Raw genomic sequence first — 15344 nt, 5'->3', positions numbered from 1 at the left:
AAACGAGCACACAGGCGCCATTAATTATCGATAACGTAGGCGCACTGTAGGCAATTGTGCATGCTCACCCTAGAAAACTCCTCAGGCGCGGGTGGACTGATTGATTGCAACATCCCTCCTTAGAAAGGGTTCATCTGGGACCAGCTGCGCCTCCTCTTTTCCCCATCCTTCTCCCCCACCCTGAGAGCTCCAATTTTCTTTCTTTTCAATGCCCTGAAGGTTCACCCAGAGCTGGAGGGCACAATTACAGAAGGCATTCACTATGACCCAAGAGAGTTCCTCATCTTTGCAATTCCACGGGAGCAATGTGTGTGTGTGACCCACATTTTGCAAGGCTGGCTCATTCCTCATTTAGAAGGAGCTGGAGAAGGACTGAGCCTGTGTGTGAGTGTATGAGAGAGAGAGAGAGAGAGAGAGAGAGAGAGAGAGAGAGAGAGAGAGACTCTGATCTCTTCTCCCCAAGATCAGGGCTTTGCTGGTTAAAGGGCATTTAAACAGCCACCTGTGGAAACAGCAGATGCAACCTTTCTCTTAATAACTATGAGTACTATTATTTAGGGCAGGGGTCTCCAGACCCCAGCCCTGGAGCCAGATGCAGCCCGTGATGAGTCTCTATCAGGCCCGCGGCCAGCCTCTGATCCCCTGAGAGCCTCTGGTCCACTTGAACAAACACAACCAGTGTTGTGCTTGTGGGATGGGGGAATGGGGGTCCATTCAAGTGTGTGCTCTATTTCTTGGGCTATGTTCATGCTTGGAGAAGTCCTGGATATTTGAGCCCATTCATTTATTCATTCATTCATCTGAGTTCCATCTCCAAAGCATTTATTTAAATTTTATATTTAATTTTGTTTTCCGGCCCTCAGCACCGCGCCAGCTATTTGACGCGGCCCTTTGGCCAAAAAGTTTAGAGACCTCTGATTTAGGGTTTACACAGCATTTGGGGGCAACATATGAACTGCTTCCAACTGAGTCAAACCATTCATCTAGCCAATTTGTCAGCACTGACTGGCGGCAGAATGCCAACTAGGAACTGTTCTCAGCCCTCAATGGAGATGATGGGGATTGAACATGGGAGTTCTTGCAGACAGACCAATTCCTCTGTCACTGAGCCACAGCACTTTCCTAATATAGTACCATCCATGCATGTGACATTTCAGGAGAGCTCCTAACCCAAAGAGCTCACAATCTCAAAACGGATACCAGCAACAATCAAAGGCTTTCATATTAATATGCTATGTTGCCTTGGGTTACCCAGGAAAAATACACAGACATCTATGTTAGCATGACACAGATCACCTCAAACATGCACCAAGTTCAAGAGACGAAAAATTAAAGTTTTGTGCAATGGAAAAAGAAAAAAAATCCAATTTGGAGGCATGAGCAAAGACTGAGAGGGTTGCTTTTGTAGTGAGTGAGAAAGGGCAATCTAGTGAAGAAGTTGGTTGCCCAAGAGTCTTGGCTTTTCACAACAAAAAAAGTCAAGTTTCAAGTCCTCATGCTGTATGAGGGTGATTTGAGTATGCAAAAGGCCGGAGACCAAAAAACCAAGTGGACACTATTGGCCAGTATCTGCGTTGTCACAAATAAAGAGCGAAATAACTCCTCCACCCCCACGGCCAACATTGGGATTTAGAGCTATAAATGTACTTTAGCCCTTGGTGCTTTTGGCATCTCTTTGAAATCCAATGTAAAGGAATACTCTTGTGCAGGGACACAGTGACGGGGAAAAGGGAGAAAATAAGGTGACCCCTCTGTACCGCCCCAGATTTTCAACAATCATCTCTTCAGACTGCAGCAACTGTTACCCTGCACATGCCTGATCTCGTCTGATCTCAGAAGCTAAGCAGGGTCAGGCCTGGTTAGTACTTGGATGGGAGACCGCCTGGGAATACTGGGTGCTGTAGGCTTATACCATAGTCTTTCGAGACTGAAGGTTGCCAACCATCTCCCTATACTGAACACTATCTCCCGATCTTGTCTGATCTCGGAAGCTAAGCAGGGTCAGGCCTGGTTAGTACTTGGATGGGAGACCACCTGGGAATACCGTGTGCTGTGGGCTTCTACCATAGTCTTTCGAGACTGAAGGTTGCCAACCATCTCTTTACAAAACACTGGGGCAATAAGGGAGCAATGCACAAGCTACTCCTTTCCCTTGGGAAAGAAAGAGGATGCCCAGTGCACTGGGCAAAACTACCCTGTTTTTAATGGAGGAGGGCATTGAGATGGGCTCAGTTTTATTAATATTCCAGCACACCAAGATGCAAGCTACACCTACGTTGGCTTTTATTTTTAAAACGAGACGCCCTTGGTCCAATTATAGATTAATTACATTTTTATCAAGCATCCAATGCAGCACTCCCACTCTGACAAAACATGGGAGATTAACAAACCATGAATTGGCTGCTGTTTTAAAAAAGACTGGCTTAATCACTGGTTTAAGCCCATTTTAAGCCGGTTTGGGGGCAAGGAAGAAAAGGTTATAGTGTGTAGGGCAAGGTTGCCTTTCAACCATTTTCAGGGTTTTTATTTTTTACTGGCTTAGAGCCCAATCCTAGCCACACTTTCCCGGGAGCAAGATTCATTGACCATAAAGGGATTTACTTCTGAGTAGACACACATAGGATTGGGCTAAGAAGCAAAAGTATAAGAACTATAAGAAAAGAAATAGTGAAGTCTGAAAATCCAGCCTTCTGGGTTCCATCTGTGGCTCATCAACCTCCATTCTGACTCTGCCCCTAATTTTCCAAATTATATTCTGGCCCTGCCCTGACTTGCCAGGCTCTGCACTGACTTTGGGGTTCGGTCATCACCACTTACATTAGAAACACAGAATTAAACTTGCAAACTGGTATCGCAGCTGTCAGGGCACTGAACTTGGACCAGGAAGACCCAGATTCAAATCTCTCACTCAGCCATGACATTAACTCACTCTCACCTACCTCACAGGGTAGTTGTGAGAATACAATGGAGTGAGGAGGGAGAATCATGTAAGCCACCTTGAGCTTCTTGTAAGCAGGGTGGGCTAAAAATGAAATAAGGAAGATCCATTTGCAAACTGATCAGCTTCGGCCAAAGTTCAGCTGTTGGAGGAACATGCTTTGCAAAGTGTTTCGATTCACCTCTTACGGTTGTGATCCTAAGCACAGTCTCTAGGGCAGTGATTTTCACCTTTTTCATCTCATAGCACACTGACAAGGTACTAAAATTGTCAGGGCACACCATCGGTTTTTTGATAATTGACAAGGCACACCATGCTGTTTGTGGGGAGGGCTCACATCCCCCAGTGGACCTACTAACAAATGGCCTCCCCTAAACTCCCATGGCACACCTACAGACCATTCACGGCACGCCAGTGTGCCACGGCACAGTGGTTGTAAATGGCTGCTCTAGGGACAGACTTCTGGGCACGCGCATTCACAATTGCACTGCACACACCTTGCAAAACCTGAGCTGTTGGATCAAAGCAGAGGGTTGGTGTTGTTTTCCTTTGCCCCCTAAATAAGACTTCATCTATTCTGCAAACCAATCAGGGTACAACTTTGCCAAAACCTCAATAGCTCAGATCGAAGGTTTTGACATAGCAGAATATATTCAGAAATTACAGAACATCCCAAGCTGGCAGGGATGGAAACTTAACTGGGGAGTCTATCGCATCTTGGAGTCATCACTTCCACCTGCACTCAGACATGTGGCAGGAGATATGACTGCTCAGTTCACCCCTTCCCACTGTGTAATCTTCCAACACTAAACAAGGGGGGGGACGAACACCTTAAGGTTCCAGAATCATCACCACTGCTACTCTATCTGTGTCCAACATGACAAGTTCTCTCTCTGCATGTCAGTTCCAAAACAATGTATAAGAGACAACATATAATTTTGACAAGGGCCCACAAACTCCAAAACAGCTTCAACCTCCTTTTTTCTTCAAGGGGAAAGAGGCTCGTCCCATTAGCGATGTTTTGCCAGTTCAGTGGGCACGTGGATGCAATTTGTTCGGCCCGCATAGCTGTATCCTGATATTATGGAAAGCTGTATGAATGCAAACCACAGCCTGTTAGGGACCCTCCTGCATTCTCTATGCACAAGGTGGGTTGACTTTAGTGACTGCTGTTTGAATTTAAATGAAAGATATGCAATAGGCATAGCTATGCAGGCTAGCTCAAAAGCAAAGCAGAGAGAGAGAGAGAGAGAGAGAGAGGGAGAGAGAGAGAGAGAGGGAGGGAGGGAGAGGGAGGGAGGGAGAGAGAGAGAAATCCTCTCTCTCTCTCTCTCTCTCTCTCTCTCTCTCTCTCACACACACACACACACACACCCTCTCATCTTCCCAGAACACACAGCAGTACTGCACAAGGAAAAGCCAGGAAGTTGGAAGCTTGGCCAAGCCCCCAACTGGCCAACATTCTGGCTCCATCCACACTCACCAAATCACATGATTCCACCCTAACCAGCATTCTGGCTCCAACCAGAAGGCATTCTGGTCCCAACCACACCATCAACTGTATTCTGGTTCCACCCACACGGCTTATATGGGACATTCACTGGCTAAACCATACCAAACATTAGGAAAATTTGCTGATAAACAAGGAATGAAATCAGCATTTGAAGGGTTCGTTTTTAAGTTCTTGGCACCACATCTTAAGGGACTGCTGAATCAGTTCCGTCTGTCACATAGCAGTAAAACAGCACTGTAGGCATTTCAAAGAGTTTTGTCCCATGGTGTCCCTAGGTTGCTGTAACAATGACACATTCCACTTTAACTCTGCCCCCATAAGAACATCAGAAGAGCCCTGCTGGATCAGGCCAAAGGCCCATCTAGTCCAGCTTCCTGTATCTCACAGTGGCCCACCAATGCCCCAGGGAGCACACAAAGACAACAGACACAACCTGCGTCCCGGTGCCCTCCCCTGCATCTGGCAATCAGAGGCAGCCTGCCTCTCCAAACCAAACCAAACCAAACCAAACCTGTAATCCCTCCACATCCTCACTGGCCATAATTCCATCCCCAATAGCCACATATTTTTGAAGTCAGACATTGACCCTACAAGCACCAGTGCTGAGGATTTGCTAACACCATTTGGTTCCAGAAAGAGGCAAGGAGATGAAGGAAAGACCCCAGCAGTCTCTTGGTGTACTCTGAACTAGAATGCCTGTGCGGGGAGGGGAGCGCTGCTACAAAATAGATCAGTAGGTCAGGGGGGTGTTCCCACACCAGGGCTCGGAGTTGCCAGAGCCCGCCAGATTCGCTTTCAAGTCTCCAAATCAAGCGTTGCAAGAAAGATCTTTTGTCACTCACCATCCTGAGGCGTCGGTAGCGGCTGCGGAAAGTAGTTCCCTGGTTTGTCTGCAAGGAAAGAAGGAAGGAAAACATTAGGGGTGAAGAGGGAAAATGAAAAATATCTGCAGCCACAAAACTGCAAGGGACATTTCCGGCTAGCAGTTCCCTGGCCTGCATCGTGCTTACTACGAAGCACTGCCAGAGAGCGGGTGCATTTGCTGGAGGGTTTGCGCAGGAACGTTGAGATTCCAGCCTCTCAGACAGCTGTCTCCAGCTGAGTCAGTCCTTTTGCCCAGCTAGCTCAGTCTGGTCAACACTGAACGGCAGCATCTCCCCAGAGTTCCAGACAGGGGCCTTTCCCTACCTGGATATTGTGCCAGGGATTGAACTTGGGACTTTCTGAAGGCAAAAAAAAATGCTCTATGTTGGAGCTACATCCCCTCCAAACATTAACTCTCCTCCCCTCTCCTCTCTATCAACTTCTTCCTTTATTACAGCTGTTTTATTCCCCCCCCCTCTGGTGACAAAATCACCCTGCTCCCCTGCCACACCCTGTGAGATAGCTTAGACTGAGAGACATTGACCGTCCCAGGGTCATACCAATCTTCTCAACTGAATGATGAACCTGTCAGTGACGCTGTCTTCACCTGCACTGAGCAGGAGGTTGGACTACATGACCTCCAAGATCCCTCTCAAGCCTACCATTCCATGACTCTATGAATTCAAACACCAAAGAATCCCAGGCTATGTCCAATACATTAATCAGTACATTAATCAGTACATTAATCTCACAGCAATTGCATTTACTTAGCACTTTGTACATACAAAGGACTTCTAATCTATTACAGTATCTTTGTAATACTGACAGCAGACCTGGAAGGCAGGCCTGCTATTATCCTCACATTGCAGAGGAGGGAGGGATAGCAACATCTTTCTTTTTAAAAATCAGTATCAAATCTTTCACGTGGCGGAATAAAACACCCCTCCAGTGTTAACTCTGAACCGAAGTGTGGCAATAGTTGGGGAGCTGTCTATGTCCACAAAGGAAATACTAAATAGGCTTCCCTTCTGGCACTGGGGGAGGGAAGGAATCTGACATAAGCTGCCTTGGGCGAGTCAATCCATCACCGTCTCTGCACCCCACCCCTGGCTGTGATGCAAATCAAACTATTTATTACCTATGGTACAAGGGTTTCCCAAGACACTGATCCATCAAACCTATTCAAATTGATTGGTGACCGGCGTTTGGAGAGCTACTGCCTCTTGTATCAACTGAGGGCCCAATCCGATCCAATTTTCCAGCCCCGGTGCAACTACAGTGCAGCCCCACGGTAAGGGAACAAATGTTCCCATACCTTAAGGAGGCCTCTGTGACGGCCGCCCCACTACAGGATGCAGTGCATGCCCCATTGGCACAGTTGCACCGGCACTGGAAAATTGGATAGGATTGGGCCCTAAGGTAGCACCAAAGAGTTTTACTGGGCATCTCCATGCTCAAAAAAAAGGGGGAGAAAAAGGCTTCTAACCACCTAAGGAAGCTACAAGCAAACTTTTTAGTTTGATGTGCTTAGTTTGATATAATCAATGGTTATTATTGCTGTGTTGCACCAGCAGAGGCTGAAGGTAAAAGGATGCAATGTTTAAATACTCCCTGCCTGTAGAAAGCTAGTATGCCAAGAAGCGGCTTTGGCCACTCTCCTTGACATGCTAGTTTTCTAAATGCCAGGAGATCAGGAAAACAAGAATTGCTTCTCCAGCTACAGCCTGAACCGTTCCAGAAAACCACCATAATTAGATGTTTTGCTGAATACATAAACCAGATGTAGGAGGAAATGGAGTTGCGAGCAAGGTGGCTCAGTTCCATGTTTAGTGTCAGTTATAGAAGGCCTTAGGAGTGGACCTCAACAAGTGGGAAACCCTGGCCTCTGAGCGGCCCGCTTGGAGGCAGGCTGTGCAGCATGGCCTTTCCCAGTTAAGGAAGACCCATAGCCAGGGAGACAGACCAGGGACAGACTGCACTTGCTCCCATTGTGGAAGGGATTGTCACTCCCGAATTGGCCTTTTCAGCCACATTAGACGCTGTGCCAGAACCACCTTTCAGAGCGCGATACCAGAGTCTCTCGAGACTGAAGGTTGCCAACAATGAGGTTGAAAATCAATGGTTGATTGAACATCAAAGCTATTGAGGTTCCAAATCAGTGGTTGTGTTTTAGTACCACGTTGTAGAACTATAACATGGTTCTGCAAAATAACCATTTCTTTGGAGCCTACAGCAGAGGACACAGAGGCTAGTTCTTCCTGCATCAGGTTTTGCTGAGCTTGCACTCTGGTCTGCAATATTTGAGAAGTCAAACCAGGTTCCTAGTCCTCATGGTTTTGCAGACACACCTAGGAAGGGTAAAATGGAACACTATTTCCAATGGCCCCAGGGCAGAGCTAATTAGTACACACAGAATGAAATATAGTATGAACAAAGCAATTAATTAAGCCAATAAACGCCATAGGCTTAAGCCATTTCTGCCCAACATTGCATATATGCAACAGGGATCAAATGTGTATACCTGTGGGCTGGGCTGGCAGGGCAGAAATGGGTTAAATCAGCACAATTTCTAGAAACTACAGGCTGTGGTTCTTACCCCCCCCCACCCCCACCCCCACCCCCGCAGAAGATATGGCTCACCAGGATCATCAACATAAGAACATAAGAACAGCCCCACTGGATCAGGCCATAGGTCCATCTAGTCCAGCTTCCTGTATCTCACAGCGGCCCACCAAATGCCCCAAGGAGCACACCAGATAACAAGAGACCTGCAAGGCTTCCTGGGAATTGTAGTTAAGAACATAAGAACAGCCCCACTGGATCAGGCCATAGGCCCATCTAGTCCAGCTTCCTGTATCTCACAGCGGCCCACCAAATGCCCCGGGGAGCATACCAGATAACAAGAGACCTGCAAGGCCTCCTGGGAATTGTAGTTAAGAACATAAGAACAGTCCCACTGGATCAGGCCATAGGCCCATCTAGTCCAGCTTCCTGTATCTCACAGCGGCCCACCAAATGCCCCAGGGAGCACACCAGATAACAAGAGACCTGCAAGGCCTCCTGGGAATTGTAGTTAAGAACATAAGAACAGCCCCACTGGACCAGGCCATAGGCCCATCTAGTCCAGCTTCCTGTATCTCACAGCGGCCCACCAAATGCCCCAGGGAGCACACCAGATAACAAGAGACCTGCAAGGCTTCCTGGGAATTGTAGTTAAGAACATAAGAACAGACCTGCTGGTTTATGCCAGAGGCCCATCTAGTCCAGCTTCCTGTATCTCACAGCGGCCCACCAAATGCCCCGGGGAGCACACCAGATAACAAGAGACCTGCAAGGCCTCCTGGGAATTGTAGTTTAAGAACATAAGAACAGCCCCACTGGATCAGGCCATAGGCCCATCTAGTCCAGCTTCCTGTATCTCACAGCGGCCCACCAAATGCCCCAGGGAGCACACCAGATAACAAGAGACCTCAGTGTTAGAGTTAAGCTCACTGGCTGATTTCGGGTCAGGCACAATCTCTCAGTTTATGTGATCTAACAGATTGTTGTGAAGATAAAAGGATGTGTTGGCCAGGTGGGGCAGATCCCGCCCATCCACGAGGACTATTGCGACAGATACCTAACAGCCCAATCCTATCCACACTTTCCTGGAAGTAAGCCCCACTGATTCTAATGAGATTTACTTCTGAGTAGACATGACTAGGACTGGGCTGCAAGTCAGCAGGTTGGTGGGAAGCACCCACCTCCGTCTGTCCCCACTCCCTGGATTGGAAAAGGTAGAGAGGGATGGAGAGGAAGAGGAAGCAAGAGGAAGAGGAAGCATGAGCATGAGGAAGACGGAGCATCTAGCCCACCACTCTTCTCTCCTCTACACTTCCTCTTCTGCTCCATCCCCTCTTCCTTTTTTCAGTCCAGGGACTAGAAGGAGCAGAGCCCCGCATTACCACCAACTTACACATTACAGTTTGTGAAATGCAGGTTGCCCCTTCCAAAATTGCTGTCACGGCCAACCACAAAATTGTGCATCTGTTTCTTCGTGCTTGCTTCTCTCCAAGTACACACACACCATCCCTGCGCTCGGCACTGGATATACAGGCGTTATTCCTCGCATCTATGCCTCCCCCACACTTGTACTTGCAGCCACACCTCGTTCTTTTCTATATCCAGCAGATGCTCCTGCACATTGGGGATTTGCAGAAAAGGAGAGAGTTTTTGCCTGCAAGGCTTCGGAAGAGAGATCCTCTCGCTGCAGTCTTGCCCCAGCAGAAGGCCTGACTTTTCCAGCCAGGGGCTCAGCTTGGAATCCTGTTCTCAATGCCAGGGGCACATGTTGGTTGGCAACCTTCAGTCTCGAAAGACTATGGTATAAGCCTACAGCATCCTGTATTTCCAGGCGGTCTCCCATCCAAGTACTAACCAGGCCTGACCCTGCTTAGCTTCCGAGATCAGATGAGATCAGGCATGTGCAGGGTAACAGTTGCTGCATGGTCACACGACAAGGGAGTGTCTGAACAAAGGGCACTTTCGTCACAGACCTCCCAAGACACACTGCATTAGGCAGAGAAGGGTTTTCAGAACAGAGGGTATAACCCACCCCTCAACCCCAGCCAGGGTCAAACGCCACAAGTTTTCATTTGAGAAAGAAACGGCTCACAGTTTTGCTGAATGATGGAGCCAGATGCCATTTGCATGGGAAGGGGTGACACACTGTGTGCAAACATGGCTGAGATTCCTGTCTTCCCTCACGATCTGCTCTCTGTGCATGGAACTGCCTCCAAGAACACCCCTCCAACGCCAGCATTCTCATTTCCTTAAAATGCTTCCTAAAATGCCAAACTTGGCAACGTTAGGGGGACGCTGACCACACTGGGTGAGGACACCGCAACAGGCCAAAATTTTTAGAATCTTGGTATTTTTGAGTAATACCATCATGTGACATATCACTGGATGTGTAAATTCATGCAGAATGCAAAGAAATAAACCACGTTGAAATAGCTCTATTCTACCAAAAGTTATAGCCAAAAACACCCGTGGGGGGCGGAGCAATGGTCAATACCACGCCCACAGCCATTGCCCCACCCTCTGCATGGGAGAAGGCCCATCATTTGGGGTGATGCGCTGGCCTCCCGCACTGGGTGATATGAACCCTAGTGACGCAACTGTCTCCCATAAAGCCTTTGGCCCAACTCCCCAAGGCCTATACTCTGTTATAACCACACACACAATTGTGTATTTCCCCCCCCCCCAGTTTCAATAGTGCCTTCCTTTTGCTCCGTTCCCCTTGTGTCAATTTCAGATTGTAAGCCTCTTGGGGCAGAGGCCACCTTCTCATCAAGCACATTGCCTTGGGAGATCAGCACCTGAAACCTTACTCTCTATGGCCTGCCATGAATAGAGATTCAGGGTCCAATCCTATCCAACTTTCCAGCACCGGTGCAGTCTCAATGCAGCCCCAAGGTAAGGGAATTAATGTTCCCATACCTTGAGGAGGCCTCTGTGACTGCCTCCCCACTACAGGATGCAGTGCACACCCCATAGGCAGAGCTGTACTGGCGCTGGAAAAAACTGGATAGGATTGGGCCCTCAGTTGGCAAAGAGCAGAGACAAGGGCCTTTTGGTGGTAGCCCCCATAGTTTTTAAATTTGCTGCCTAAAGATTGTCACACAGATCTCCCATTCACTCACCACCACTTGTGACTTTTAAGAAGAAACGAAAAACTTTTCCATATGGCAAAGTTTTCCCAACACTCTTGATCACTGTAGTTCATGCTGGCATTGAGATGTTTTCGCTGCTGCTAAGGGTAACAGACATGGTTTTCGAATGGGGTTTCCGATTATTTGCTATTTTAAATCCAATGCTGTACACTGCTTTGATTTTTAAGAAAAGCACTCTAGATATTTAGTCAATCAATCGGATGGTGCAATAGTAAAAAATTCCAGTGCCAGAGGGGGTGCTTTTATGAGAGGGGGTGTTTCTTCAAAAGCTTCTTCTGCAAGGGATGACTGACAGCAGAGAAGCATCAATGCTTAACCCCTTGCTCCAAATCAACAAAAAAAGATTGCACACATGGAGGCTTCTGAATGTCAGCTTGTGAAAGTATTAAGTAGGCACTGTGAACAAGAGGACCCAATTTATCGGGGTGTGTGTGTGTGTGTGTGAGGGAATAAAGTGTCTGCCTCATTGAAATCAAATCAATGCCGTGAAAATGAGAGTTTGTGTTGGATCAAATGTCGGCTCGGATAAGTTCACTTTTCAGCTGTTCAGAATTCTTCACTCCACAGAGCCATCCAATGAGAAAGGGGGCTGTGAAGCTCTGGAAACTGCCCCACTCCTACATCAAAGTGAAACCCAAACTCTCATTCTGTCTCCCTTTGCTCCAAATACATGGTCTGAGCATCCCACAGTTGGGCTAAAAAGACAGAACTGAGCAGGAGGATTAAATCCAGCACCCTGAAACTTTTAGGGAACAGGGACTTTCTAGGCTTCGAAACAGTAATAGGCAGGCTTGAAGCCGCTTTGTGAAATATCAAGGCACTCGCTGACCTGTTTGCAGTGGTCTGGGGATATGAATGCAGGAGGAGCACTGCTGGATTGGAATGAAGGAACCATCTAGCACAGGGGTCTCCAAACCCCGCCCCAGGGGGCAGATGCGGCCCGCAGAGAGCCTCTATCCGGCAAGTGGCCAGCCTCCGATCCCCTGAGAGCCTCTGGCCCAGTTGACCAAACACAACCAGAGTTGTGCTTGTGGGGTGGAGGAATGGGGGTCCATTTAAGTGTGTGTGCTTTATTTCTTGGGCTGTGTTGGTACTTGGAGAAATCCTGGACGTTTGAGCCCATTCATTCATTTCAGTCATTCCTCTAAGTTCCATCTCTGATGTATTTATTTAAATTTTACATTTAATTTTTTCCCCCGGCCCTCAACACCGTGTCAGATATTTGATGCAGCCGAAAAGTTTACAGACCCCTGATCTAGCAGAACATCCTGTTTCCAAGACAGGCAAACTAGACGTGGCAAGACACAAAAGCAATCGCCCTTCCCTGTTCTGTGTGTCCAAGAAACTAATCTAGCAATACTGCCCCTGAATGGTTCCATTCTGCACTATCACGGCGCACAAGACCATACTCATTCCCTGTCCGGATCAGAACAAGACCCACTGCAGAGTCCAGCTTCTCATGGGTAGCCTACAAGCCAGGATCAAAGGCAGCCCCTTCCCAGCTCTTTGCCTGCTAGCAATGGATACCCAGAGGCATACTATCTCCAAAAACGGAGGCCCTACTTAATTATAATTTCAAAGTGATACTTTGGGGTCTTGTCTAACTCTTTGCTCCCATGCACTCAGAGATGCTGAAATCTATCCAGGTGGCAGAAACCTGTTGCGTGCAGGATTTGACTTTATAAAAATTAAGAAAATTAAAAGCCACAGAGTCTACAGAGGATGACTGCCATCTACTTAACCAGGTGTCTGGAAGAGAAAGGGTTAACAGCTCCAAACCACACCCCCTTTGCCTTTAAGCCCCTCCCTGTGCCTGGTTGCCCACCATTTCAGGCCACATGTCGAGACAGACACCTACAGTTGTTGAGAAAGAGCAGGACGGCAAAGCCCAGCGTAGAGGTGGCCAAAAGGATAAGGCAGATGTTGCAGGGGATCATGAAGTAGCGCACTACCAAGGAGACTTTGTGCTGGTACATCCGGTCCCGCTCCAAGGAGCCTGGCCCCATAGGATATTGGCAAGCAGTCATGCCGCTGACCGGGGCCCAAGCCCCCACCGGCAGATCCAGGGCAGCGGTTTCACTGGGCACAAGGAAGACTCCCGCCCACCTGTTTACAAAATGGCAATGACCTATGTGTTCTCAGGGACTGCCATCCTGTGGCTGGCCAGCAACAGGGGTCACTGTTCAGGTTGAAGACCTGGGCACCTCACGGGCCATCTTGAAGTTGTAATCCAAAACGGGGAACCGAAACCCTGAAGTCATCAATGTCTCATCAGGTTCTCTTTCTGTTCTGGACAGGACGTTCCTTTCCGAAGCAGTCCCGGGCCCCGAGGTTCAACAGCAACAAGCCATTTCTGCCGGGAAACCCAACCAAACCACAAGAGCCCAAAAGGTCTCCCAAATCTGGAACGCTGCTCAGATTCACCACAAAATTAGACTAGCACCCACCAAACCGGGAAACTATAAGGGGATGACTCTACCGGAATGCCTCCTTGGCAGAAACGCTTGAAGGGAAAACAGGGACAGTAATCCTGATTTTAAGATCAGTGTTCCTCACATGAGGAAGAGGAAGAGGGTGGCATCGTAAAGGGGGGGGAAGCAGATCCTTGGAGAGTGGCGAGAGCTAATGGAGCCTTTGGGCACTCTCAAAAGGCGTGGCTCGCTTGATTAGTCTGTCAACTCAGTTGCCGGGTGGTCTTCAGTCCAGGAAGGAGTGATCTCAGCCCATGTGCTCCTTCAGCTATGGAAGTGTCGGTGTGGGAGGGACGCAGAAGGAAGCAGAGAGACCACAGTTGACAGCCCTCAAACTTAATCCAGGGGGTTAGCAGGTGTGCTCCGCTGTTGTCCGCCAGCCCGGCAGCGAGGCCAGAATCCGTCTTCCCCGCGTCCCCTTTCAAAGGAATGCCAAAGTCCATCAGGGGCTCAGCTGTGGGTTCCTGGACAACAGCTGGTGGCTGGCTCCATTTGGCTCATCTGTGTCTCCCCTCGGCCCCCTTCTCCGGAGAAGAGAAAACGGATCCTGAAGCGCACCGGCTCCTGTCGGCGATTCGGGATCAGCTGGGACAAGTCCGGAGAGCCACCACCCTCTCCTCGCGCCGTGCCGAGAGCTGCCGGATTCTGGCCCTCCCCTCTCCCCAGATAAATAAATAAGCAAGCAAGCCACGGGGAGAGAGCCCCCCAAATGCCAACGTACACAAAAAACCCACCGGCAGCAGCCAACGCAAGGGTGCACGGAGCCCCAATCCCAGAGTCCTGACAATAGAAGGGGCTGTCGCCCGGCACTGAACGGAATCCAAAGCCCAAGTTTCCAAAGCCTCCTCCAGCGGAAGGTGGGGGTGAGAAAAGAAGCGACAGAATAGACTATTGTCTGCTGTCATTCCGGAGCCAGTGCTGTGGGTTTGCGCTTACCCAGTGCGAGCTGTGCCTCTCCAGATAGCCGTCAGCTCCATCCTCTCCCGACATGGGTCTCTCGCTCGCTCTCTGTACACAAAGCTGTGTGGCCGCCTTACTCAAAAGAAAGAGGAACAGACCAAAACAAGGCAAAGCAAAGCAAAGAAGGGTGGATGAGGCTTTCTGGAGTCTTCTCCCCCGAGGAATCTCCCTGTAGAGCACACACGGTGCAAGCTGGAGAAGCAGTAAAAACAAAGGAGAGATGATTGTGGGAGGGAGGTATATTTTCTATCCAGGTTTGTTCTCCAGGGAGCTGTTCTCGTGCAAATTGGCAGCAGCAACCAGGGGTCAGTGCCGGCCTTCAAAGATGCCCACAGGTGTCCAGGGTTCCAGAGGTATCTCCACAGAGGAGAGACGCCAGGGGTCGGGCTACCACATTGCGCTCACTTCTGCCTGCCTCCCTCCAAGAGAGCGAGAGAGAAATTACCTCCTCCTTTCCCTCGACAACCAACCGCACGCCCCCCCCCACAGGCCCGCGTCTCATTTGTGAACTCAAGATGCCGAAAGGGGCGGAGAAGGCAGTGTCAAAATTCATTATGTGTCTCTTTCTCCGCCACGCCAAGTCGAGCCGTTTGGCACAGAGACGCACCCCCCTTCTCCCAGATACACAGACTTTGTTGCCTCAACTGCTGATTTGGGGGAGCCAGGAAACCTAAAAGGCATGGGGTGGGGGGAGAAGAGCCATCTTCCCTATAGGAGATGAAGTTCAAGTTACAAGTTGGATTTGGTAAGCAGACAACACCAGATCCTGACCTTTGGAGGAAGGGATTTTCTTTTCGAAACACGAGGTGCCGCTTCTGAGAGACGCGGTCTAAACATTGAGGGCTGGGTCCAAAAGAGGTGGGGGAGTGGGGAAACGCAGCCAC

General features: G+C 49.0%; 1 protein-coding gene and 2 pseudogenes across 1 annotated transcript in view; 1 reads left to right on the top strand and 2 right to left on the bottom strand.

Annotated features, from left to right (window-relative positions):
• The window catches only part of AGRN (agrin), a 269059-nt gene that overhangs the window by 139009 nt on the left and 114706 nt on the right, over positions 1-15344 (bottom strand). Inside the window, exon 3 of the mRNA XM_066637393.1 lies at positions 5294-5341. Within this exon, the coding sequence (XP_066493490.1) occupies positions 5294-5341 (48 nt within the window). The remainder of the gene's footprint in view (positions 1-5293; positions 5342-15344) is intronic.
• LOC136660715 (5S ribosomal RNA) lies at positions 1788-1907 on the top strand (annotated as a pseudogene).
• Positions 9685-9802, bottom strand: LOC136660825 (5S ribosomal RNA; annotated as a pseudogene).

This window comes from Tiliqua scincoides, chromosome 9 (genome assembly GCF_035046505.1).
Source record: "Tiliqua scincoides isolate rTilSci1 chromosome 9, rTilSci1.hap2, whole genome shotgun sequence".
In the NCBI taxonomy this organism is placed as follows: domain Eukaryota; kingdom Metazoa; phylum Chordata; class Lepidosauria; order Squamata; family Scincidae; genus Tiliqua; species Tiliqua scincoides.
Note: the sequence above shows the minus strand (reverse complement) of the source record. Positions and strands in the feature narration are given on the sequence as shown.